The 24598-nt window shown below is 59.1% G+C and overlaps 11 protein-coding genes across 11 annotated transcripts; 6 read left to right on the forward strand and 5 right to left on the reverse strand.

Moving 5' to 3' along the window:
* Positions 1 to 429: 429 nt before the first annotated feature.
* SLS55_004640 (uncharacterized protein) lies at positions 430 to 2383 on the forward strand (the record flags this gene model as incomplete). The annotated part of the gene is made up of 6 exons (XM_066776096.1): positions 430 to 611; positions 665 to 807; positions 887 to 1232; positions 1354 to 1444; positions 1507 to 2012; positions 2143 to 2383. The coding sequence occupies 6 exons, from the start codon at positions 430 to 432 to the stop codon at positions 2381 to 2383; spliced, it is 1509 nt and encodes a 502-aa protein (XP_066633977.1).
* A 1783-nt stretch (positions 2384 to 4166) lies between these two features.
* On the forward strand, positions 4167 to 4799 carry PUT1_1 (proline dehydrogenase; the record flags this gene model as incomplete). The annotated part of the gene is made up of 1 exon (XM_066776097.1): positions 4167 to 4799. One exon carries the CDS (start codon positions 4167 to 4169, stop codon positions 4797 to 4799), a length of 633 nt encoding a protein of 210 aa, XP_066633978.1.
* Positions 4800 to 4980: 181 nt separating this feature from the next.
* Positions 4981 to 5757, forward strand: PUT1_2 (proline dehydrogenase; the record flags this gene model as incomplete). Its single annotated transcript, XM_066776098.1, has 1 exon — positions 4981 to 5757. The coding sequence occupies one exon, from the start codon at positions 4981 to 4983 to the stop codon at positions 5755 to 5757; it is 777 nt and encodes a 258-aa protein (XP_066633979.1).
* Positions 5758 to 6001: 244 nt separating this feature from the next.
* SLS55_004643 (uncharacterized protein) lies at positions 6002 to 6990 on the forward strand (the record flags this gene model as incomplete). Its single annotated transcript, XM_066776099.1, has 2 exons — positions 6002 to 6050; positions 6125 to 6990. 2 exons carry the CDS (start codon positions 6002 to 6004, stop codon positions 6988 to 6990), a joined length of 915 nt encoding a protein of 304 aa, XP_066633980.1.
* Positions 6991 to 7218: 228 nt separating this feature from the next.
* Positions 7219 to 8181, reverse strand: SLS55_004644 (uncharacterized protein; the record flags this gene model as incomplete). Its single annotated transcript, XM_066776100.1, has 1 exon — positions 7219 to 8181. The coding sequence occupies one exon, from the start codon at positions 8179 to 8181 to the stop codon at positions 7219 to 7221; it is 963 nt and encodes a 320-aa protein (XP_066633981.1).
* A 312-nt stretch (positions 8182 to 8493) lies between these two features.
* Positions 8494 to 10348, forward strand: SLS55_004645 (uncharacterized protein; the record flags this gene model as incomplete). The annotated part of the gene is made up of 3 exons (XM_066776101.1): positions 8494 to 8637; positions 8701 to 9173; positions 9226 to 10348. 3 exons carry the CDS (start codon positions 8494 to 8496, stop codon positions 10346 to 10348), a joined length of 1740 nt encoding a protein of 579 aa, XP_066633982.1.
* An 872-nt stretch (positions 10349 to 11220) lies between these two features.
* On the forward strand, positions 11221 to 12623 carry SLS55_004646 (uncharacterized protein; the record flags this gene model as incomplete). Its single annotated transcript, XM_066776102.1, has 2 exons — positions 11221 to 11433; positions 11514 to 12623. 2 exons carry the CDS (start codon positions 11221 to 11223, stop codon positions 12621 to 12623), a joined length of 1323 nt encoding a protein of 440 aa, XP_066633983.1.
* An 803-nt stretch (positions 12624 to 13426) lies between these two features.
* On the reverse strand, positions 13427 to 16160 carry SLS55_004647 (uncharacterized protein; the record flags this gene model as incomplete). The annotated part of the gene is made up of 10 exons (XM_066776103.1): positions 13427 to 13977; positions 14035 to 14221; positions 14285 to 14460; positions 14516 to 14633; positions 14736 to 14789; positions 14857 to 15398; positions 15481 to 15645; positions 15702 to 15820; positions 15872 to 15931; positions 16066 to 16160. 10 exons carry the CDS (start codon positions 16158 to 16160, stop codon positions 13427 to 13429), a joined length of 2067 nt encoding a protein of 688 aa, XP_066633984.1.
* A 476-nt stretch (positions 16161 to 16636) lies between these two features.
* Positions 16637 to 17644, reverse strand: SLS55_004648 (uncharacterized protein; the record flags this gene model as incomplete). The annotated part of the gene is made up of 1 exon (XM_066776104.1): positions 16637 to 17644. One exon carries the CDS (start codon positions 17642 to 17644, stop codon positions 16637 to 16639), a length of 1008 nt encoding a protein of 335 aa, XP_066633985.1.
* A 910-nt stretch (positions 17645 to 18554) lies between these two features.
* SLS55_004649 (uncharacterized protein) lies at positions 18555 to 20078 on the reverse strand (the record flags this gene model as incomplete). The annotated part of the gene is made up of 3 exons (XM_066776105.1): positions 18555 to 19561; positions 19622 to 19883; positions 19932 to 20078. The coding sequence occupies 3 exons, from the start codon at positions 20076 to 20078 to the stop codon at positions 18555 to 18557; spliced, it is 1416 nt and encodes a 471-aa protein (XP_066633986.1).
* A 1023-nt stretch (positions 20079 to 21101) lies between these two features.
* SLS55_004650 (uncharacterized protein) lies at positions 21102 to 21374 on the reverse strand (the record flags this gene model as incomplete). The annotated part of the gene is made up of 1 exon (XM_066776106.1): positions 21102 to 21374. One exon carries the CDS (start codon positions 21372 to 21374, stop codon positions 21102 to 21104), a length of 273 nt encoding a protein of 90 aa, XP_066633987.1.
* Between the last annotated feature and the right edge of the window lie 3224 nt (positions 21375 to 24598).

The following is a 24598-nucleotide window of genomic DNA, read 5'->3' on the forward strand; positions in this document are numbered from 1 at the left end:
GGAGTATGTAACAGCTCTGGAAAACCACGTAGGTGTTCCACTCCCGGAGCTGAGTCCGTGCCCTCTTGCTTTAGGCAGCATGTTCGGCCGTTCGGCAAGGCGTTCTGCTGGAGACTGCGCCACGCGCAATATGTGCCTTGTAAGCTGCGCCCTGCAAGCCAGCCCAACACGGTGCATCAGCCCCTCAACGCTTGCCGTTTTGATGCAGAATACCAGCTACAGGATCCGGGCCGATCACAGGAAGACAAGCCTTTTTGTAAGGACGCGCGTACCGGGTTCTCGCTCCAACTGCGCCAGATCCTTGAGGATCCAGAAGACACCGTTATCCATCCAGAGCGTACAGGGGTCTTCATCCTCCATCGTAAGCAAACATGTATATTTATTGCGGCACTTGCACCAGCATCTACACCAGCACTACTGCTTTCCAAGATGTTGTTTCACAGTACTTCCATCGGTGCCACCGTCATCGGCCTGATTGCATCTCTTGACTTCGTCTCAGCGATCCAAGAACCAAGCAATGTCACCACGATAACGGCCCCCAACGGTGCCACGATCCGCTACAAAGAGCCAGGAAAGGAGGGCATCTGCGAGACCACTCCTGGAGTGAATTCGTATGCCAATAGGCCTTCGCCATCTTCCCTCAATTTACTGACTGAATCCGCAGCTACTCTGGCTTCATCGATACGTCTCCCACCATACACACATTTTTCTGGTTTTTCGAATCTCGCAACGACCCAGAAAACGACCCTATCACTGTTTGGATCAACGGCGGACCTGGCTCCGACTCCCTCGTTGGCGTTTTCACCGGTAAGAGAACTCTTCAAAACTCCACGAAGATCCCCATGTGCCAGCCCCGTTAGATGAGCAGAAATTAACATCTATACAGGATTCGGCCCGTGCTCAATCAATGATGAAGGTGCAACTGAAATCAACCCATTGAGCTGGAACAATGTCTCCAACGTACTCTACCTTTCTCAGCCTGTCGGCACCGGCTTCTCCTACGCCGATCTCGAAGAGGGCTCCCTCGACGAGTACACCGGCCAATTTCTCGGCGCTGACCTGGCCAATGCGACGGGAGTTTGGCCGGTCATAAATGAGACCACTGTCATCGACACTAGCGAAGATGCCGCCGTTGCTGCCTGGGATATCGTTCAAGCGTTCTACAGCGCGCTGCCAACTCTGAATCCCAAGATCAAGTCGAAGGAGTTCCATCTCTGGACAGTGAGCTACGGGTGAGTGACCTGATGAAGAATCTACCAACTTGACTCTTAGCTAACACATACGACAGAGGCCATTACGCGTTAGATACTCCAGACCCCCTTACACAGACAGGATACACTGACCCTCTTCCAGACCCGCAATCATGAAGCACTTTAAAGACCAGAATGCCGAGGTCGCCGCCGGCAACATCAACGGCACCCACCTCGACCTCAAATCCCTCGGCGTAAGCTCCCATCCACCCACTACACCCGGAAACCCGACTAATCCCCCTGCCTCCCCGCACAGCTCGGCAATGCCTACATCGACGCCGCCATCCAAGCGCCATTCTTCCCCTCCTTCGCGACCAACAACACCTACAACATCACCGCCTACAACGCCTCCGTGCACGCCGCCGCCTCTTTCGCCCTCGCCGCGCCCACGACGGGGTGCCTCGCGCAGACCGAGAACTGCCGCGCGCTGCAAGCGCTGTACCCGCGCAACCCGACGCGCGACGCCGTGTGCGCCGAGGCGTGGCACCAGTGCTTCGACAATGTCGAAGGCGCGTACCGCAGCGTGTCCGGCCGCGACCGCTTCGACATCCGCCTGAAGGAGGCGGACAGCGAGTTCGTGGCGGCCGAGGCGGTGGTCGCGGCGTATCTGAACGTCGGCGCCGTGCAGGACGCGATTGGTGTGCAGAGCAACTATACGCCCGAGGCCACGGCTGTGACGTATGCGTTCTTTCAGTCCGGGGATGGCGTGCTGGCCGGGTTCAAGGAGGCGGTGGAGGAGCTGGTCGAGGATGGCGTGAGCGTGTTGGTGTTTAGTGGCGATGCGGATTACGCTTGTAATTGGCGCGGTGGGGAGTGAGTGTTTTCCTTTGCCCCTTTTCCTCGATCGTGAGGGTGTGGAAGGGACGATTCATGCTGACTTTGTTTACTACAGGGCGGTTTCGTTGGCAGTCAATTATACCGGTGCGGAGGACTTTGCGGCGACCGAGTATGTGCCGTTTGTGGTTGATGGCGAGGAATATGGCCAGGCGAGGCAGAATGGCAATTTTGCCTTCTTGAAGGTCTATGATGCTGGTCATATGGTCCAGACGTACCAGCCGCGCGCCATGTTGGAATTCTTCAACAGGACTATTCATGGCCTGGACGTGGCAACGGGGCAAGAAGACGTTTTGTAAGCCTTACTGTACATAGCTGGTAATGGGCTTAATTTCGCAGTTTGTCTGCCATCGCGATAAGCATCAACCAGTGTTTTGATGAGCCAGCAAGTCAGGAAGGACGTATCTTCAGTCTGAAATAGCATCATGTGACTTGAAGCCAAGGAGATGCTTTCAAATTTAGTTTCCGAAGAGAGCGCGCCTGGGCGATGCCATTGAATTCGTCACTGACGGTCATTCCGCATCATCACTTTTGTTGCAGCCATGCGCTGTCGCGCAGTGGGTATGAATTCGGCAAATAAAAGGCTTGAGTGGAGGCAAGTCGTACGCACGAAACCTATTGATTTATATAATTTTTTCTATTTAGTCGTGCTTGTTTACGTCCTTCTTTATTAACCTCCTCTTTCCATATCAAGAGTAATAGAGGTCAATATAGTATCGAATCGTCTAAAAAGTAAGCGTTAAAGATAGTTAGACATAGGCCTTTATGTAAGGAAGTAAGCTTGTATGTTCTTTATAATAGTCTAACTTTTTCGGTCTGGTGCTATAACTAAAGCAGGGGCGGCCCGGCAACGGTGGTGCATGTTGAAAACGTGGTTCCTTCCAAGGTCGGCCCCGCAGCCCGCTCTGCACACTCTGGCGCAGGAACGCGGGCCGGACCGCATGCATGGCCCCTTGAACTACCGGCAAGTACATCTACAGGGGGTAACCAGCAAATGAGAGGCGTGATGGCTTCAGATCTTGTGAGAAAAAACAGGTTTGGTGGACATATTGATATTGGTGATGTCTCAGGCCCGAGCCGCATCACATCGCCCGGGAACAGCTTAACGCTAGCCTAATGCCGTAACATCCAACCTGTAATCAGCGAATCACTTCTGCGGAGCTAGTTCTCCCCATAACCAGATTTTACGAGCCTCGGACTATCTTTGGGAATAATACCGATCAGTCTCGCCCATGCTCACTGGGCGATGTCGGGAAGTGACTTCCGTTATCCTGGGCTGGCATTGATCCGCCACCGCCCAAAGTACTGTCATCACCCACTGTTCATCCTCTCCCTCAGGTCCCCATTGGGATTCTATGTGTAAGAGATAAGAGACTCAAGGAGAGTACACAAGCAGCAAAGCACATCGTACGATCGTTCGTACTATCGTGTGAGCGGCATGAGTTGCCAAATTGAGATCGGTACGCTTTAGGTGTTCTTTCCCGCAGCGATGCGATAGCCAGCACATATGTATCCACGTGAGCGGAGAAGCACCCGCCTCGAAGCGCCACTTCCACCACCTCCGCGGCAAGGGCGTGAGGGCACAAGCCGCATTCACGTGGAAATCATACTGAAAGATCCAATCTGACCTTTCAGCGGGCCCAATTACGGCGGAGCGCGTCAAGTGATGCAAATTATCAGAAGCCAAGGCGACAGAGTGCGGGGTTGAAGGGGCCAGATGGGGTGTTGGAGGCCGGCTGACGGGACCGAAGTACTCCATCCGTGCAACATTTCCGTCAGTGGCTATCATTCGTATCTGTGAGATCATTAAGACCCGGTAGTCTTCCCTATTGGCCACTATTGCATCCTGAAGATGGCTAGCCCAGCCGGGAGGAGTCCGACGCACCATCTACCGTGCTGCATCTGATACCGGGAGCGCGACCGATGCATCTCGAGCCGATAGTAAATGCGGGGAAGGAAGCTACCACATGTCTCGATTGGGTTGTCTGATATCAAGCGTGGTAGTTTTATGTTGCCAGTATAGCGTCCCCCAAGTTGCTCGACTGGCAGTTCAGAATTCCATCTTCCTTTCCCGAGCAAGCAATGGCCAACTCATTCATCCTAAGAACGCCGCCCGCCACGAAAGCACTGAGGATTCGGAGCACACAGCAAAGACTCTGCCGGAGAGCGCGGAGACTCACGACAATCAGCACCCAGCGTTATGATTCCCTCCCGCAGCAGAAGGATGGAAGCAAGCAGGACTGTACCGAGGCGGACACTGCACTGCCGCCGCTGTCCGCACTTCCTACTGGCATGCTCCTCAGATCAGTCTGCATCAACGCCATCTCCTCAAAACCCTTCTTCCTCACTCCCGCCCTTGCGGCCCTCTCCGCGCTGTGCAAGCCCAACAGAAGTTGGCTGTTCAACGTGGACCGGAACCCCCTTATCCACTCCATCCTCAAAGCAACATTCTACAAACAATTCTGCGCCGGCGAGACGGGTGCCGAGGTGACATCGACGATGCGGCGGCTGCGCGAGATCGGCTTCCGCGGCACCATCTTGACTTACGCAAAAGAGACGGTGTTCGACCACCGCACCAACACCGAGAACCGCATGGGCGTCGCGGCCAACGAGGACGGCCAGGAAGCCAAGTGCGAGAACATCGCCGAGTGGCGCGAAGGCACGCTCAAGACGGTCGAGCTGCTGGAAGAAGGTGACCAGCTGGCACTGAAGTGAGTCTTGATCATCACCATCACATCGTCCCATTATCACCACCCCACGTGTCCACCAACCCGAAACGGGAAAAACGATACAGACCAGAACAGAGCAAAGCACTGACATGCCGCCCAACAGAGTAACCGGGGCCGGCCCACTCGTCACATCGCGCTTCCACGCGGGCGCGCTGCCGCCGCAACAAATGCTCGACGCGCTCGACGAAATCTGCCAACAGGCTCAAGCGCGGGGCGCGCGCATCCTCATCGACGCCGAGTCGCAGCACTTCCAAGCGGGCATCGAGCGGGTGGGGCTGGACCTGATGCGCAAGTACAACCGGTCCGGGCACGCCGTCGTCTACAACACGTACCAGGCCTACCTCAAGTCGACGCCGCGCCGGCTCGCCGCGCACCTCGCCGCCGCCGCCGACGAGGGCTTCACGCTCGGCCTCAAGCTCGTGCGCGGCGCCTACATGGCCAGCGACGAGCGCGCCCTCATCCACGACACCAAGCCCGACACCGACGCCGCGTACGACTCCATCGCCCAGGGAGCGCTGCGCCGCCAGCTCTTCGGCGAGTTCGGCACATCTCGCCCCTTCCCATCGCTCAACCTCATCCTCGCGGGCCACAACGCCGAGAGCGTCGGGCGCGCGCACGCGCTGCACGCGAGCCGCGTGGCGGCCGGCCTGCCGACGGTGCCGGTGGCGTTCGCGCAGCTGCACGGCATGGCTGACGGCGTCAGTTTCGGGCTGATGCAGCTGAAGGACGGCGAGGGCAAGGGCGGGCCCGAGGTGTACAAGTGCTCGACGTGGGGCAGCATGGGCGAGTGTTTGGCGTATCTTACCCGGCGCGCGGCGGAGAACCGCGACGCCGCGAGTCGGACAGTAGATGAGTACCGCGCGTTGAAGAGGGAGGTTGGCAGGAGGGTGAGGGCTGCGTTGGCGCCGGGGAGCTGGTTTGGTGGTGGTGGCGCTAGTAGATAGCTTGGTGGTGGTTGATGGTGGGGTTGTTGGCGGGGTTGATTGACACGGTCGGGTGCGATGCCGGCCGGTTGCGATTGCGATTGCGGGCGCCGGGCGGGCTTCTTCCAGACGATGAGAGCGATAGCTATGATGGCATGGGATGGGAGGGGGATGCACGTGAGTTTGTCCATGGAGTATTTACTTTAGCGATGCGCACATGAATATGAACTTATCATTGAACAAACATTCCACTTTGCTCTGCATCATGTCGACCGAGTTGAAAGACGCCACCACGCTCTGCGTCCTGGGCTGCGGTAAGCACGCCGACCACCAGCACCACCACCACCAAACCCACCCACTCACGCGATAAAAAACACAGGCAACCTAGGCACCGCCATCATCACCAACCTCGTCAACTCACCTCCCAACGAATCCGATGCCCTCCCCTTCACCCACTTCATCGCCTGCGTCCGCAGCGAGAAGTCGGAGCAAGCCCTGAAACAACGCTTCTCCCAAACCTCAACCCTCACCATCTCCCGCAACGACAACGTCGCCGCCGTCCAAAAATCCCACGTCATCGTCCTCGGCGCCGACCCCGCCGACATCGCCGCCGTGCTCACCCAACCCGGCCTGCGCGACGCCCTCGCCGGCAAGCTGCTCATCAGCGTCGCCGCCGGGTGGACGCGGGGCGCGCTGGAATCCACGCTGTATGGCAGCGAGACGTCATCGAGCAACCAGAACGACGCCTCACGCGCGTGGGTCGTGCGCACGCTGCCGAACATCGCGGCGCTGGTGTCGCAGTCGCTCACCGCGATCGAGGTATCGGAGCCAGCGCTCCCGGACGCGCAGCTCGCCCTCACCGAGCGCATCTTCGCGCGCATCGGCCGCACGGTGCGGGTCGCGCCGCGGGTCATGGACGCCACGACTGCTGTCGCCGGGTCGACGCCCGCCTTCTTCGCCGTCATCTGCGACGCGCTGGTGGACGCGGGCGTCGCGGTCGGCGTGCCGAGGGACCAGGCGAGCGCCATGATCTTCCAGGCCATGGCCGGTACGGCGGCGATGCTGCAGAGCGGCGTGCACGTCGGCGTGCTGAAGGATCAGGGGACGTCGCCCGAGGGATGCACGATTGGCGGGCTGATGGTGCTAGAGGAGGCCGGGGTGAGGGGCCATTTGGGCAGGGCGTTGAGGGAGGCGGTTACCGTGGCGAGGATGATGGGGAGGGTCGAACATCCGAATGATACGACGAGGCAGTAGATTAGTTTATGTTGATGCTGTTCTCAAGAGGTGTTTTTTGCGGTTGTGATTTGTGGGTTGGGACAATTCGCCGGGTTGTTATGTCGTGTTGTCGTGTTCAAGTACAGCGCTCTCTCCTCGAATGACCAACAGTGAAAATAAGATGATACTCAATCTGTAGCATTAACGAGATAACCGTTGTATCACCCGCTGCAAAACACCATCCCAGACCCTGCCTTCCCCACGAATCTAAACGCCATCCACTTTGCCATGGCAGAACCACCGCAGTTCCCTATTCGCCAACACCCCCAGCCCGAACGCCGGAATGATCCTCACGCACCGCACGGCCGTCGCCGCCGGCATCACCCTCCACACCGCGGCCAGGCGCTCCCTCACCGGCACATTCGCGGCTCGGTCGTACAGGCTCAAGCCGAGCAGGTGCACCGGGGTGGCCACGAGCTGCGACACGACCGGCACCGTCATCTGCGTGAACGTTGCCTTGGCGTGCGGGCCGGCGAGCTCGTCGGGGATGGCGTCGGCGACGCGCGGCGGCAGCACGAACGAGCCGAAGATGGTCAGCGCGTCGCGCACCAGGAACGTCGCCGCCGCCGCCTTCGGGACGCTGGCCGCGGGGCGCGGCTTGAGGGCTTGCTTGGCGGCAAGCTCGGCTGCGCTGCCGTAGCACTGCGCGAACCGCAGGTCCTTCTTGACGCCTAGCGGGATGTTGACCGCGAGTGTCGCCGCGAAAGTGATGGTGCCGGCGGCCGCCAGCCCGAAGTCCTTCGTGACCGTCTCCGCGCTGTTGGCGACCGCGTAGGTTGCGGCGTAGAGCGTCCAGACGGAGGTGAAGGGGCGGGCGAGGAAGAGCTTGCCCGGCCGCTCGAGCGCGGCGAGGCTGTGGCAGCGGAGGCCGCGGAGGAGCGGCTTGTTGCTGGATGCTTTCTCGACGACGACTCTGGTGGGGGAGGTTAGCAAGTTGATTCCAATGCAGGGTTGAGCATCTACTTGCCTGTCGATGAGGGTCACCGAGGGCGCGACCAGCGTGGCCGTGACGGCGGCGGCGAACAGGTCCCCGAACAACTTCCCGCCCAGGCTTTTGCGACCGTGGAGGTCATAGTGGTCGCTCGTGAAGCTTTCGATTTCTTTTTGCGCCATGAAGCCGGTTCGACTGATTCTCTCGCCCTTGGGGTGCGCAGCCTCTCGATTGAGCATTATGCTGGCCGCGTCCGGATGGGCTCCCGACCGAGCCACACCAACAATCTGCCTCTTTCGGAAAGGGAACGCGGCGCTGGGAGTGCGGGGAACAATCGTGGGGCACACGCGTATCTGCCCTCTGCTTCGGGAGCACACCCGGGCCCCGGCGCCGTCAACGCTGTGCCGATGATCTCATCTATGCGGGGCACAGCTAGCTTCCGGCGCGTCTGATAAAAAACATGAGCTCTTGCACCTTGAAGCTGTCATCTCGTTGCTCTGCCTTAATCTTGTAATTCTCACACTGCCTCAAGGACAACACCTAATCCCACAATGGCTGTTACCTGGAAGCTCGCCTCGACCGTGGCTCGGCCATCACTGAGGAATCCTCGCGCCATTCCCACCGGTCTCCGTCTTCAGCAACGGACACTGGCGACTGTGCCGTTCAGCCTGCCCGCCCCGCGCAATGAGCCCAACGTAAGTGAATCCGAAGTCTCCAATCTTAAACCAGAACTCAATTGACGTCAATCCGAACCGCAGCCCACCTACACAAGAGGCTCGCCCGAGCGCCAGAAGCTCGAGGAGGCATTGACAAAGCTGCGCTCCCAGCTGCCCGCACGGAGCGACATCTACATCAACGGCAAGGTGCAAAAGACGGCCAAGTCGGAAGACCAGGTCCTGCCGTCCGAGCATGCCACCACCTTCACCAACTACCCGCTGGCGACCAAGGAGCAGGTCTCGTCTGCCATCGAGTCGGCGCTGAAGGCGAAGAAGGACTGGCAGGAGACGCCCTTCGTCGACCGCGTCGCCATCTTCCAGAAGGCCGCCGAGCTGGTCACGGGCAAGTACCGTTACGAGCTCATCGCCGCGACCATGCTGGGCCAGGGCAAGAACGTCTGGCAAGGCGAGATTGATGCCGCGGCCGAGCTGGCCGACTTCTTCCGCCTCAACTGCAATTGGGCCGGAGAGCTGCTGGCGAGGCAACCGGAGCGTGGCAGTGATGGCATGTGGAGGTACGTTGATACAAAGACAAAGTAAAGAGCACCGGCTAACAGCCACCCACAGCCGCCTGGACTACCGACCCCTAGAGGGCTTCGTCTACGCCGTCTCGCCCTTCAACTTCAGCGCGCTCGGCGGCGCCCTGATCTCGGCCCCGGCGCTGATGGGCAACGTGGTCCTCTGGAAACCGTCGCAGTACAACGTCTACGCCAGCACAATCATCTACAAGATCCTGCTGGAGGCCGGCCTGCCGCCGGACGTCATCCAGTTCGTGCCGGGCGACGCCGCTGAGATCACCGACACGGTCCTGGCGCACCGCGAGTTCTCCGGGCTCAACTTCATCGGCTCGTCGGACGTGTTCCGCTCCATCTACGCGCGCATTGGCGAGGGCATCGGCCAGAAGCGCTACCGCGAGTTCCCGCGCATCGTCGGCGAGACCAGCGGCAAGAACTTCCACCTGCTGCACAGCACGGCCGACGTGCCGTCCGCCGTCAACCACACCATCCGCGGCGCCTTCGAGTACCAAGGGCAGAAGTGCTCGGCCACATCGCGCGCCTACGTGCCCGAGTCACGCGCCGAGGAGTTCATCTCCCTCCTCAAGTCGGGCATCAAGGAAATCACCCAGGGCAGCCCCGACAAGGACTTCGAGGCCTTCATGGGCCCGGTCATCCACCGCCGCTCATTCGACAAGATCAAGGGCGTCATTGACGCCAGCAAAAAGGACCCGTCCGTCAAGCTCATCGCAGGCGGCACCTACGACGACAGCGTCGGCTTCTACGTCCAGCCCACCGTCTACCAGGTCAACTCGCCCGACCACAAGCTGTTCAACGAAGAGATCTTCGGGCCCGTGCTGGCCGTGCACGTCTACCCTGACGGCCAGTGGAACAGCATCCTCGAGAGCGTCGACCAGAACGGCGGCGGGCTCGCGCTGACGGGCGCCGTGTTCGCGCAGGACCGCAAGGCGGTGCGCCAGGCCGAGGACACACTCAGGTACTCGGCCGGCAACTTCTACATCAACTGCAAGACCACGGCCGCCCTCATCGGCCAGCAGTCGTTCGGCGGCGCGCGGTCCAGCGGCACCAACGATAAGGCCGGCAGCGTGGACATCCTGCGCCGCTTCTCCAGCCCCAGGCTGATCAAGGAGGAGTTCTTCCCCGTGACCGGGTTCAAGTACCCGAGCAACCACTAGATTGTGTTGTTGTTCTTGGAGTCAAAATGGATACCATGGGTAGCGCGCGCAAAAAGAAGGGATGGTTATGATTCAGTGTGTGATGATCGAAGTGCATGGCATGGATTGGAATTTGGGCAGCTTGCTTCTACCTTTTAGACGATTAGCTTCATGACTTTGTCGTTTTCCATCCATCGGTCTAGTAATTGATTGAGTCTTGTCAATTTCAAAACATCTTCACGAACGAATGCATTTATCATGTATTGAGTCTGGGTCTATCAAAAACCATGACATCTCTCCTGGACGAGACATGGCACCAGGAAGACTTATCTCACAACCTCTGATATCTGCGAGTGATGGGTTTGATACGCACACAGCGCAGACACAGACTTGTCAGAAGGCAAGTCGTGCAAAGTCTCGCCGGGTTGCTGCGGCGTGCGGGGATTGTGATTGGCCAGATCCCGCCAACGGCAAGCCTCATTGGACACCGACGGCTTGCTATCTTTTGCCTTCTGAATTCGCCCATCCCGGGCGGAGTGCCGATGATCAGCTACCATCTCGGCGGTGGCGTGAGTGCTGCGGGGTTGGTGAGCGAAGCCGGAGGGCGCAAAGCGGGGCCCTGGATCTGACCGGGAAGCCTCCCGACCTATCTCTCGCCTTCCCCGCAGCTCGACCCGGGATCAAGCTTCCCATCCCGACTCGCGCGGGGCAAGCAACACAACCTATTGCGCGCCATCACGACAGTCGCGCCGCTGGAGACGCCGAACGCGCCGCCGGGTGCGGATTTTCACATATATGTCAATGTTCGCCCTGCAGCAGCCAGCGATAAGAGGCCGTGGTTAATTACCTTTTCCCACTACGTCACCACAGTGGACAACACCAACGCCAATACCATGTCCGCGGTACGCAAGGACGAGCCCATCATCGTCATCGGCGCCGGCGCCTTCGGGCTGTCGACGGTGCTGCACCTGTCCCGGGCCGGCTACACCAACATCTCCGTGTACGAGCAGGACACGCAGGTTCCGCCGCGGCAGTCGGCCGCCAACGACATCAACAAGATCGTGCGGGCCGAGTACGAGGATCCCTTCTACACGGACTTGACCATCGTACGTTATTGCTCCCCCTCCTTCCCCCCTCATCCTCTCCCAACTGATACCACGACACTGACACACCGTCCAACAACCAGAAAGCAATCGACGCCTGGAAACAACCCCTCTTCGCCCCACACTTCCACGCCACCGGCTTCCTGCACTGTGTCTCGGGCGCCGCTCCGGCCAAGGCCAGCGACACGCTCGCCCGCTTCCGCGCCGCCGCCGAGACGAGCGCGCGTGTCCGCCCCCACGTCGAGTCCATCGACAGCCCCGACGACATCCGCCGCCGCTTCTGGCAGTACGAAAACGGCTCTCTGCCCGGCTGGCGCGGCTACCTCAACCGCTTCGACGGCTACGCGAACTCGGGCGCCGCGCTGCGCGGCGTGTACGAGGCCCTCGTCACCACCGGCGTGCGGTTCTTCCTGGGCGCGCGGGTGGTGCAGATCGTGTACGACAACCCTCCCGGCGCATCCTCCTCGCGAAAGAAGGCCGTGGGGATACGCACCGCCGACGGCACGATCCACCCGGCCAAACGCATCATCGTGGCGTGCGGCGCGGGCGCCTCGCGAATCATCCCCGAAGCAGGAAAGCTCCTCGGCGTCGCGGCCAAGTCGTGGAGCGTGGCGCACGTCGCGCTCAGCGCGGACGAGGCGTCGGCGCTGCGCGGGCTGCCCGTCACGTACGCGCGCGACCTGGGCTTCTTCTTCGAGCCGGACCCGGTGACGCGGCTGCTCAAGCTGTGTCCGATGGGCGGCGGGTTCGTCAACACGAACGCGGAGGGTGTGTCGCTGCCGCCGCCGGTGGAGAGCAGCGGGTTCATGCCGCCGGCGGACGAGAAGAAGGTGAGGGAGCTGCTGAGGCAGACGCTGCCGCAGCTGGCGGATCGGCCGTTGGTGCAGAAGAGTCTGTGTTGGTTTGCGGATACGAGCGATTCGGATTTCATCATTGACTTTGTGCCCGGGACGGATGGGTCCGTCGTGTTGTTGAGTGGGGACTCCGGGCATGGGTTTAAGATGTTTCCGATCTTTGGCGAGTGGGTCAAGACGTTGTTTGGGGACGGCAAGCAGGAGGTGGAGAGGTGGCGGTGGAAGGGTGGGAAGGATGGGGCGAAGGCGGGTAATTGGGGCGGTGATGTGAGCTGGAGGATAGGTGATACGGCCGAGTTTGAGGACATCAGGCCGGCGGCGGGCAAGGCGAAGCTGTGAGACGGCAGCATCTTCGGTGTTTGGAATTTCCTTTGCGTGTCATGATCTGTTACGAAATCGTAGAGAGCAATCCATCCCTTACGTATGACACGGTGGACATGGAAAATGGTGATGCTCTGGTATTTTTTACAGTAGGGGGGTGCTCGTGACAGCACTGTTACAAGTGCACTTCATGCCATGACTTGAAATCGCCGTTCTCCCAAGTTCAGTACTTTGTCTAAAACCTACAGACGCCTCGTTTCTTTCTTAAATAGAAGAGAAAATCGAAGTGGCAGTAGCGTGAGTAGATAAGGGGTGGTGGGTCACATGATTCCGTGTTGGAGAAAAGGCAAAGAGCTCCCGGAAAGGAAGAACCGGTATTTGTAAATGTGAGCCGACACTTATCAACGCTCGCGTGGGGGTCGTTCTTCAGGACTGCCATTTCTCCCCATTCAAAAAGAAACCAACGGGTTGAACGGGTGTGATGAAATGGAACCGGACACCGCTACCCCTTGAATTGACTACACATGGTGCTCTCCAACAACTACCTGGTGAAACGGGGATAAAAAGGATATCTTGAAGAACAGTACCGCTCAAAGGGTAGACAAGAGGCTGGCATCAAGTAACACAAAGCGAAAGGGAGAAGATGAACGACGACGACAAAAGCCAGCCATCCGCCCGCCTCCCAAAAGCCATCGGTTGAAGCCAAAGCAGCAAAGCGAAACAAGAAAGCAAAAACACCGCCATGCTTTTGTCCCGCGTCCCGCGTCCCGCCTTCCCATAAAAACAGAAAGAGGCAAAAAAAAAAGGGGGGGGGGGGTGGCCTACCAAATGCTATGCTCAAGAATCTCATGCGACATCCACTCGTTATCCCCGCTATCAATCGCATTCACCGTGTCCATAATCTGCGCCCCGGCCAGGCCGCCATCGAAGCAGATCTCGTCCAAAATCCCCGAAATCGGCGACGGGAGGATATTCCCCCCCTGGCCGCCGCCGCCCATACACCCACTCCCGCTCGGCGTGGGTTCCTGCATCGGCACCGCGCCCGCCCCCGCGTCAACCGACATCCCCTGCCCGCTTTGCCTACATCCCCCGTCGTGGTCCCCCTGTTGTTGTGCCGCCGTCACCGACGCCCGCCGCGAATGCAGCTCCGAGAGTTGACACAGCATGCCATCCAGCTCGCGCAGCTCGGTGCGGCGGTACATGGCGACTACGTTGCCGGCGGCGGCCATGTCGTCGAAGATGGCGAAGGCGCGGGCGAGCCAGGTCGCGCGGTGCGCGGGAGAGGGGAGGAGTTGCGGGTCGACCGAGGGCGCGAGGATGATGTTGACGGTCGAGACGGAGATGGCTTCCATGTCGAAAGGGAGGAATGTTTCTGTTGTTGTTAGTTTTGTGGGCTGAGGGAGGGGATGGGGATGGGGATTAGACGGACCGAGTAGGTGTTGGGCTCGCACGCAGTTGAGGATGCTGATCATTTGCTGCGACGAGTCCATGCACATGCGCGCGAGGTTGAGGGCGGTTTGGGAGGAGTGCAGGGTGATGATGCGGTCGGCGTTGGCGTTTTCGAAGCGGATTTTGAGGAAGCAGAACAGGAGGGGGCGGGTGGCGAGGACGATGCACTGGGGAAGGAAAGGGTCAGTTCCGGAACAGGGGGGTAGAGGTTCAATCCGTGAGGAACGTACTTGGTGGTATAGCAGATGCAGGTAGGCATATGTTCGGGAGATGCCGCTGATGGCGTTGGCTATCTGCAACGGGAACGATTCGCGCAGCTCGTCGGCGAGGTGTGCGATACTCGCCAGCACTTCCTTCGTGCTGAGTAGGAATTTGCTGTTGAGTCGGCCATCGGCACCGTAGACGCCTGGAGTGTAACGTATCACTTAGCCACAGTCGCAACAACGACTTGCTCCACTCACCTCTGTTGATGCGGGCAATCGCCCGAGAGAGTTTAATCTGCATGCTCAACGCGGCCGTCCGCTGGATGGAGCCGGAAAACGTCGGCAGGGCCGGGTGCACGTCATCGTCGTGGATGGACTGCGGTAGCCCCATCAACGACGTCATCTCCCGGTCCAAGACGTACGTCGTCCACCACGCCCGCCGGCAGCGCTCGACGTGCACCTCGCCCAGGTGCCGTACCGGCATGTCGGTGTGCATGCCGTGGCAGAGGGCGATGCGCATGGCTTGCCCAATCTGCGTTGTGCCGTGTGTGTTAGCTTATTTTCGGGCAGTAGTCTGGTGCTTGGTGCTTGGTGCTTACGTAGATGTGCGCCGCGTCGCGGTAGTCCAGGCATTGCAGGTAGAGCGAGATGCAACAGAGTAGTTCGGTGGACATTAATGGCCGCTTCTCGAGTACTATCGTGTTGGGTAGCAGCTGCACGGCTTTGACGAAGAAGTCGGTGCCGGGAGGTTTTTTCCCCTGGCTCCGCTGCGTGGTGAAGGCTTTCCCGAAAGCGAGGATGATTAAGAAGTGGATGTACCACAAATCGGCTTCTGCAATCTTGTGGGTCGGGTCGGAGTAGAAGTCGTACAGGCTATCCATGAAAGAAGCCTCGTCGAACAAGTGGAAGGTCTGGCCGCAGTGGAACTTGACGGCGTTGATCAGGTAGATGGCGTAGTCGAGGGTCGGTAGGGAGGGGGGTTCCAGGTCGGCGGCCGTTCTGCGGTCGCTCCAGCTCAAATCGTAGGCTTCTCCGTCGAAGAGAAGGGTGGTGTTGGGGACGGTGGTTTGATAGACGAACTCGTGGGTCATGCTCAGCAGCCGGCGAGTGAATGACCAATTCGACGAGGTTCCGAGGTAGACTGCATCATGGTCAGTGTTTTGTTCATACGTGGTACGTCAAGGCGGGGGCAGTGAAAAAATTTCGAACAAGGCAAAACTCACAGGTCCTTCCATCACTGGCGGCCATAAATGTGGATGGCCCGGTGGACAGGGGATTTGTTAGAGTGGAAGCGACGAGGTCGGATCGTGAGCCGGAACGAGTGCTTTGGTCGTTGACTGGAGCAGCTACGGACTCATTTGCTCCGTCCGAGCCATCATCACTATCTCCTGTGGGAGTGTAAGCCATTGCAGGTCGATGCATAGGAAGTGAGGTTGAAACCAACCGCCGTCGGTTGCTCCGTCAGCATCTTGACTGGCACGGGAGGAGCCGGGGGTGCCACATTCAGCACCACCATTGCGGCGCTTCCAGGACTCGATTTTCCGCTCCAGGTCGATGAGATATCTGAGCAGGGATCATCAGCAGACGGCCACCAGTATTTGGAAAGGCAATTACCCTCTGGTGACGAGGATCTTCTGGTCGCGTTCGTCAAAGTCGCAGGACAGCTTGCGTTTGCTGCAGGCGTCGCAAGGCTGAGAGCCGGAGCATTTGATTTTCTGGCGGCGACATCTCACGCAACTGTCGTCAAGATTAGCTCGATGATGCAAGACGGCGACGGGAGCGCAGCCGGCAACCGAAGGGGGACATACGCGTTGCAGGATCGGCGCTTGGTCACCCGTCCTCTGCCGTTTCCAGCGTCCGCCTGTGCATCCGGCATTCTCGATTGCTTGGCTTGAGGGGGCATGGTGACGATGGGTATGGAAGGGAAACCGGGCCAGGGAGCATAGGGCAGGGCTTGCAGCTGGTGACAGTCTCAGTGTTCTTATCGCGTCGTGTGGATCTGCAGCCGAAATGCGGGGTACTTAGACTAGCCGCGTCCGGCCTATCACCACGCCTCCCGAGATAGACCCTCTAGACTGCCCTCTTCTGTTAAAGGCAACGGAATCCGCGCATTGCCAGGTTCAGTTCCTCGAGCTGACTGGAATTTTCATATTAGAGTGGACGCTGCATTTATCACACGCACACCGATCGCGATGACAATTCTGCTAATGACGCCCGTCGCAGATAAGATAAACGCGTCGAATTACCCTTTCCGATATGTCCCTATCTATCTATCTCTCAACCACAACCGCTCGCTCTCCACTACGATGATTCATCAAAACTCCCACCACCACTCCGCCTCAACACGACACTCCTGCCCCTCTCCCACAGCTGCCCGAGTCACAGCAGCGACTTGTTCCCGCTCATCGACGCCTGCTCGATCTTGCCCACCTCGGCCATCGTCTGCTTAACCGCCTTCCGCGCCGCCTCGGACACGGGCTCGTCGCTATACGGCGCGCGCGGCCTCAGCTTGTCCACCGCCCCCTCGATGCCGGCCAGCGGCGCCGAGTAGCACGCGACGGCGTACTTTGTGGGCGCGATGCCGCCCTTGCACGGGCTCTCGGCCAGCGCGGCGGCGCGCTGCAGCCGGGTCGCCTCGTCGGTCCTGCCCGCGCGCCACAGATCGTAGATGCGGATCGCGGTGCGCGGGAAGACGTTGGCGAAGGCGCCGATGGCGCCCGCGCTGCCCGCCGCGAGGCCGCCGGTCAAGAAGTCGATCTGCCCGCCGAAGGTCGCGAACTCGTCGGGCGCGAAGGTCGCGGCGAGCCGTGTGATCTTGGCCACGCTGCCGCAGGTGAGCTTGACGCCGACGACGTTGGACTTGCCGTTGTTGGCCCGCGCCGACTGCCGCACGATGGCCGTGATGGTTTCCGAGTCGATGTCGACCCCGTTGCACACGCCCGGGAAGTTGTACACGACGACGGGCAGCGGCGCCTTGGCGGCCAGCTCGGCGAAGAAGGCCTTGACGACGCCCATGCTGGTCGCCTTGCCGAAGTAGGCCGGCGGCAGCACGAGCAGGTAGTTGGCGCCCGCGTCTTTGGCGTCCTGCGCCAGCTCGAGCGTCTGCTTGGTGCTGTGCGCGCCCACGCCCGCCATGAGCGGGTAGTCGGGGCCGACCGCCTGGCGCGCCGCGCGGATCACGGCCGACCGCTCCTCGCGCGTGAGGAGGAAGGCTTCCGAGTTTGTCCCCAGCGCGACGATGCCCGTCAGCCCGGTCGACGCCAGGTAGCTGAAGTAGCGCGATTGTGCGGCGAGGTCGACCGTGTCGGCTGCGTGGTCGAAGAAGGTTACGGCGGGCACCCAGACGCCCGCGGCGGGCACGTGGGGCTGCGGGGAGACGGAGCCCATGGTTTGAGCTGTGCGAGTGGAGGAGGGTTCGGTTGGGTGGTTGGGAAGAGGTGGAAATGCAACTGCGGCGGTTTGTGGAAGAAGGGGAAAGAAGGACTCGCAGTGCAAGAGATTGGATATTTTCCACGGTTGATTCACTCAGCAGGCCCCATTCATTGTCTACTTATTTGTTGCTGGGCGGGAATGTCGACCGAAGCCGCATCGCATTACTGCGTTGGAGTCAAACGTTGTGCCATGTCGACGGATGGAGAGCCGTGACGCCTGCTCGCCGGGTAGAAGAAGAGACGAGTTGATTGGTTGCGTGCTGCTGCCGATAAGTCGGCTGCTGCTCCGTAGCGACCAATCAGCATGGGGCACGCGGAAGATCGGCTGCCCATATCAGGCAAGTCATGGTCGGAAGGCCTCCCGTCACACCATGCGGAGAACGCGGGGGATTCGGTGGGTCGCGCCGACGATGTGGAGACTGACTGACATAGCAGCCAGCCACCGTCCCAGCATATCTCCAGCTCGACGTCATCTTCAGTACGTAACATTGCGGAGCCGGCATTGGGGCGCAGCTGGCGCGTGAGCAGTGCGATCCGGGGAAGGGCTGGTGTGTCTGGGGAAAGAGCCGCCGCCACGTGGGCCGTTTGCTGTCGTCAGAACAAGCCTCCCTTTCCCCACAACCGGGGCGGACCAGCATTTCCGCTGTAAGGGGCTGGGCTACTGCATCTGCTAGCACATCTGCCGAACAGCCTTACCGTTGCCGGCGCTTTTTTGACCTCAGTCTTTTCGTCGCACCACACGATGGTTGAAAGAACCTCACGGAAACGATACTCTTCACAGCACATGCAGGTGGTTCAATGAGTGAACTGAAAGACGATCTGAATTCTCGCAATGGTATCTAAACACTTCTTCCTCTCCCCAAAGTCTACGTCGAGTTCGAGTTGTCGGCGCACGACCAAGCCGCCGAGCCGCCTTGGGCCTTGTAGTCGGCCATGATGCCCATGATAGCGCCATACGTGCCCGCAATCATCAAGAAGGTGCCGGCCGCAATGACGAAGACGCACCAGCAAACCATGGCGATCCAGCGCGGCGACTTGGCGACCTTGCCCGCGCTCCAGTTGTCGTACAGCCACATGCAGCCCATGGGCTGGATGCTCATCATGGTTCCGAGCAGGGCGCCGACGAGCGCGACCAGGCCGTAGAAGACGGGCACGGCGCTGGCGATGATGTAGGCGATCAGCGCGATGGCGCCCGTGCAGCCGAGCCAGGTGACCCAGTGCACCATCGAGTTGGACGACAGGTGGCGCGAGCCGCGCAGGATGCGCACGAACGCGTACTTGGCCGGGTAGTGCGTCATGAGCGTGGTCGTGACGATGAGGCCGGGCAGCGCGAGGCCGTAGCACACCTTCTTCATGACGACGCCCGCCGAGCCGAGCGCGGGCGACGCCACGTACGAGCCGCAGTAGTAGTAGACGACGATGCCGATGGCGACATAGATGATGGTAACGCAGGACTGGCAGATGATGAGCGAGCGCGTGTAGTGGCGCGGGTCGCGCATCTCGGACGCGATGGAGAAGAAGGCGGGCGTGCCGGCGTAGGCGAAGACGAGCGAGGCCAGCGCCGCGGCCGCCTCGGCGAAGGTTGGGTCGCCGACAATCTTGTAGTCGGATTGCCAGTGGCCCTCCTGGGGTGCGGCGTCGGGCCGGTCCTGCACGCCGACGGCGATGGTGAGGGCGAGGATCGAGGTAATGATGCCGGCCAGCCCGACCCAGGCCAGCCATGTGATGCGGCCGAGCGTTTGGATACTGCCGCACGCCCAGCCAATGATGGCACCGACGGCAACGAAGACGGCAGTGCAGGCGCCGTGGGTCGAGAGGGCGTTCAGGCCGATCGAGATGCTAAGCATCCCGGAGCCGGCGCAGCAGATCCAGTCTGTTCACGGTTAGACTGCATTCTTATTTTTTCTCTCTTAAATATCCGCGGAGCACTCACAAAGGGCGAATGCAATGGCAAAAATCTCACGACCAATGCGGCCGAACAGCAATTGACCGACATCGTCGATGCTGTAAACCGAGCCGTGGCGCAGCTTGAAGATGCCGACCATGTATCCCGACCAGCTCGTGATGGTTGCAATGGCAATCAAGCAGATGACTCCAGGAACAAGTCCGAGCGTGTCGAAAACGGAGGGAATGGACAAGACGCCCAGGCCGACCTGCGTCTTCATCATGAGAGCAACGGTGCCCAGCCAGCCAACCTGTGCAATTGTCAGCAAGCAGTCACAACAGACACAGACAATACGCACGTTGCGGTAGTTCGGGCCCTTTTCCGTGATGTCGCCGAAAACAGCATCCTCCTGGATGGGTTGGGTTGCGCCGGTCTCTTCCTTCCGGATCGAGGGACTGAGCGCCAGCTCCGCGTCGTACTCGTTCTTCTCCGACATGTTGGACATAGTGAAACAGGAAAACGCGCTGGAACGATTTCGGCGATGGCCAAAATGATGGGGAGCAAGAGTAGCGTCCACGGGCTGGAGATTATATACCTCCTTCGTGTTGGACAATTGCTCCGACGGGGTGCCTGGTGGCTCGTGCTACCGCCCCGGAAAACAGGCTTTTTAAGTGCGAAGTCCTATGTCATACCCCGCGTTGCCTCCAGCCCCGGGCTTCCCATTCAGATTAGTCGCCCGAAATTGAAACTGACGGCACGGGTGGGGTAGCGCGCCTCATATACGCCACCGGGTTGCTTTCCGACGCGTGCGGGTAGAAGGCCCGGCCCCTCTGGTATCTGAGATAGCTATGCAACCGCTCAACGTCGATAAGTCTGAGGACACTCATAGGGCCAGTGGCATATCAGAATGCATTATCTAGATAGTCCGTGTATACCATCGCTTTACGAGACGCGCCGTTGTGGATTTAGTACGAGGCATTTAATTACTATCAGTGTGGAAACAACACTACACGAGTAGGAGTACGCAATGCGCGTCTTCGCCCCCATCACTTCGGCAGATCTCGGCTGGCAGCGTAGTGGTGCCCGTGACCCTACGACTGCACGTCGTGACTGGCCATATGCCAATGACCCCCGACCCTGAAACCCCACGGGAACGGGTCGGTAGGTTCCAGCATCGCCTGCCCGTATCCCGTGAGCCAGGCTCTGCCCTTGACAGTAGGAAGCCGACCCTCACCATCCCGCGGATGTGGCAAACGAAGTCGGTCCCGATGATGCTTCGATGGCGGAACGTCTCGCCCTCCCTCAGCTGGCCCCTAGCGTGCATGACCGCCATGCGGGCGCTGCTGCCGGTTCCGCAGGGACTGCGATCGAACCTGCCGGGGTAGACAACAACAGTGTTAACGGCCGCCTTGGTACCATCCGGGCCATCTACCGGTGGCTCGGTGAAGCATAGGACTGTGACGCCACTGATGTCTGATTCCTCTGGATGGACCGGCGTGTAGGCGGCCTGGGCCGCTCTCTTGATCCTCTAGCCCACCCGGATGAGATCCGTTCCGCACTCGTTGTTAATGACGAGGCCCGCGGACGAGGCATCGTCGAGGACGTAGTGCATACCGCCCCAGACGATATGGACAGACACAGTGCCCAGGCCGGGTACTTCCATCTTGTAGTCCAACGCGTGGGCAAAGAACGGCAGATTGTCGAAGGAAACGGCCTTGCACTGGCTACCCTCGTAATCCGCCGTGATGACGATCAGGCCAGCCGCGGTGTTCAAGTTGAAGCGCGTGACGGGCTCCGTCATCCCGTCTCGAGCAGCACGGTGGCCATGGCGATGGTGTTGCCGCCCGACATAGGAGGGTACTCCTCCATCTCCAGCGTCAGGAACGCGGCGTGCGCGCGCGGGTCGCACGGTGCCAGGATCAGTCAGGTTCATGCAGTGCGCGGATCGCCCGCGCGGCTCTTGCATCAGCAGCTGCCGCGTCGGGTCCGCCCTGTCTCGAAAGTGGACGAGTTCCTCCCACATGTTACGGCAGCCCGGCGGGTCCAGAACGCCGCCCACAATGACATCTCCAATCTCGCCCTCGGCATGGACGCCGACTATCGAGATCGAGCGGGTGGCCCTCGTCGCGGAAGTGCTTGGCTGGGAGGGACTTCCGATTGGGGCGGGGTGGAACCAATGAGTGGGAAGAATAATGGGCTTTGACGTAGGAGCAGATAGCGACGAGGCTGGCAGCTCTGGTGACTGAGGCGTTTCTTTAACTCTAAATGGGGCGACTATCTCTTGAGGGAACACCATCCGAAGAACACTGGAGATAGTGTCGGGGGAGTGGAACGCCAGCCGATGTTGAGCGCGGAGAGGCAACCGACTTTATCGGCCTGCCCCCGAACATCACACTTCGAAGTTGGATGCGCGCATTTGCTTCGAACGTAGTGTCGGCTGGACCGATAGAGGCGTCGCGTCCCATTTGTCGGGGCCATGTGTGCGTACGTGTTTGCGTGTGTCCCCAGTATCTCCTCTCTGGTGGCGTGAGCTGCGTGGCTGCAAACACTTGACCAGCAAACCTGACACATTCCAATATGCCACAAGACGCAACGCCCCCCATCTCCCTAGCCTCCTCTCGTTTCCCCACCCTCCAAGGCAACACCGCCATCGTCACCGGCGGCTCCCGCAGCATCGGCAAAGGCATCGCCCTCGAGCTGGCCAGCCGCGCGCGGCGCCAACGTCCCCATCACCTACGCCAGCGCCGAAGCCCAAGCAACCGCCGTCGTCCACGAGATCCAAGACCCTCGGCGTCGTCGACATCGTCGTCAACAACGCGGCCGCGGGCGGCGAACACTCGCTGCTCGAGACGACAGACGACGTGTTCGAGACATAGGTCGCCGTCAACCTGTATTTTCCGCTGTTCCTCATCAAGGAGGTGGCGTAGCACTTCGGCGCCGCGCCCCGGATTGTCAATATGTCGAGCTAGTATGCGCGGAGTGGGCATGCCGGCGTGTAAGGGAGCGATGGAGAGTGCGACGCACTCGCTGTCGAGGGAGTTGGGGTATCGGTATAATGCCATGGTCAACTGCGTCAGCCCCGGGCCTGTCAATGAGGATTTGTGGACGAAGGCCGTGGCGACGCCCGAGACGAGGCAGGCGTGAGATAGGGTTATAAGGGATACTCCCGCGGCGCCGAGGGTGGCCGAGGTGGATGATATTGCGCAGGTTGTGGCATTTCTTTGTGGGGAGAGAAGTAGGTGGATGACGGGGAGTATGGTGACTGCGAATGGGGGTATGCTGTTTGTGTAGTTATGGTAAGGTAGGTGAGGTAGTCTTCACGTAATTAACAAGACAGCTCTTACATACTCTGTCACATAAGAGTGTTTTATCAACATGGTGTTCTTTCCCTGGAGTCTTGCGGCTACAGTAGCACATCAGGTGATAGACAGTCTCAACCTCCCGTTTCATGAGGAAAATACATTCGAATGGTACCCTTCCTATACCAGCTCTATCTTCCGTTCTGGCCACTTGTTCTCCCTTAGCATGCTCAAGAGCTTGTTCTCAGTTATTTCCTCACCACTTCTCGAAATATAGCCGGTTTTACTCCACAATGCGCTTCTCAGATTAACTTCGCCTACCCGCCGGTACCGCTGTTCTCCATCGGGAGTGCTTTCCAGTACGAGAAGAAATATATTTGGCTCTCCAAGATCCCAACTTTCGGACCCTTTTACTACGGTCCCCTCGAGAACTTGTATAGCAAGGAAATGCTGACCGGGATGCGGTACATGCTTTTGGACGAATTCCGAGCTCCGCAGATTATTTTTGGTGCTTCCCTGTTGGTCCGATAAAAACCTCTTTTGAAGAAGTCTCTCCAATGCAGCCTGTGCCAAGTCTCCCTCGTCTGCTTCATATCCCATCAATGCCCAGTAATCTGACAGTCTTTTTGCCGGCGCGCTCAGCTTCAACACCAAAGTGTTGCGTGGGATCACGCGGTCTTCGTCGATTGCAACCTCGAATCCTTCAAAGGATATGAGACTCCGGATATGGTACTCATCTGTTTCGTCGAAGCGATATTTGTAGCTGGCACAGACAACACTTGCCCAACTCCATGATGACACCAATACCGCTCCCTCCTTGTTGCATGATCCAGAGACCCCCGCATCACCTACACTCCAAGAAAGACCCACAGCCATATCACCTTCCCACAAACCAGCAAAATAGCGATTTTTGCCGCCCATACTGCTCTCGAGAGTCTTAGCAAGAGCTGCAACGGCGGCCAATCTGTCCGACTGGATTGAAAGCCTTCTATTGCCGTAGTGGCTCACAATTCTGTACCAAAGCTGAACCGCAAGCTTTTCGTAGTTTTCCTCGCCAGTGGTAGCAAGTGTTGATTCGCATAACCGGACCAACGTGTCCCAACGTTGTGACATCGAACTCACGGTCGATGATCCAAAGCTGTTGGAGATGAAATCCACCAAATCATGTCTTCTTCTTGCGTCATTATCCTCATATATTCCGTTTTCTTGCTCAGTGCACGTCACACACTGCCACACCATTTGGAGCTGGTTGAAGCTGATGCTCCGATTTGGCGACAAACCCTCTTGCAATGTCCAACCGCGCGTTGGCCAGCTATTGATGCCATAGTCGATTAGGTATCGATCACGTTCCAATTTATCCAAATTGGCAAATTCGACGTATATCGGAATGGACTCTCTTTCGATTGAACCTTCGTCAAGTTTGGGATTTCCTGGCTGCAACACCGAACATGGCAGACGATAACGATAGGGATTCGGTGGACGTTTCCCCAGGAACCCATCATCTGCAGAGCTTGTTGCCGTTGCGAATATTGCTACAGTAGTATTACTGTAAACGTCGTTCATGGTTCCAGCCTCGTGGGTCCAGTCCTCAACTGAGTCTTGAATGATGCATAATGCGTCAATCCAAAGATATTGGAGTCCCAAAGCCCTCACAACAAAAACCGCGTCCAGGAGCGTCCTTGGAAGGGTTGACAATGGTATTTCCTGTTTGAGATCCTCCAGATTA

This window comes from Diplodia seriata (genome assembly GCF_021436955.1).
Source record: "Diplodia seriata strain FDS-637 chromosome Unknown scaffold_4, whole genome shotgun sequence".
Lineage (NCBI taxonomy): Eukaryota > Fungi > Ascomycota > Dothideomycetes > Botryosphaeriales > Botryosphaeriaceae > Diplodia > Diplodia seriata.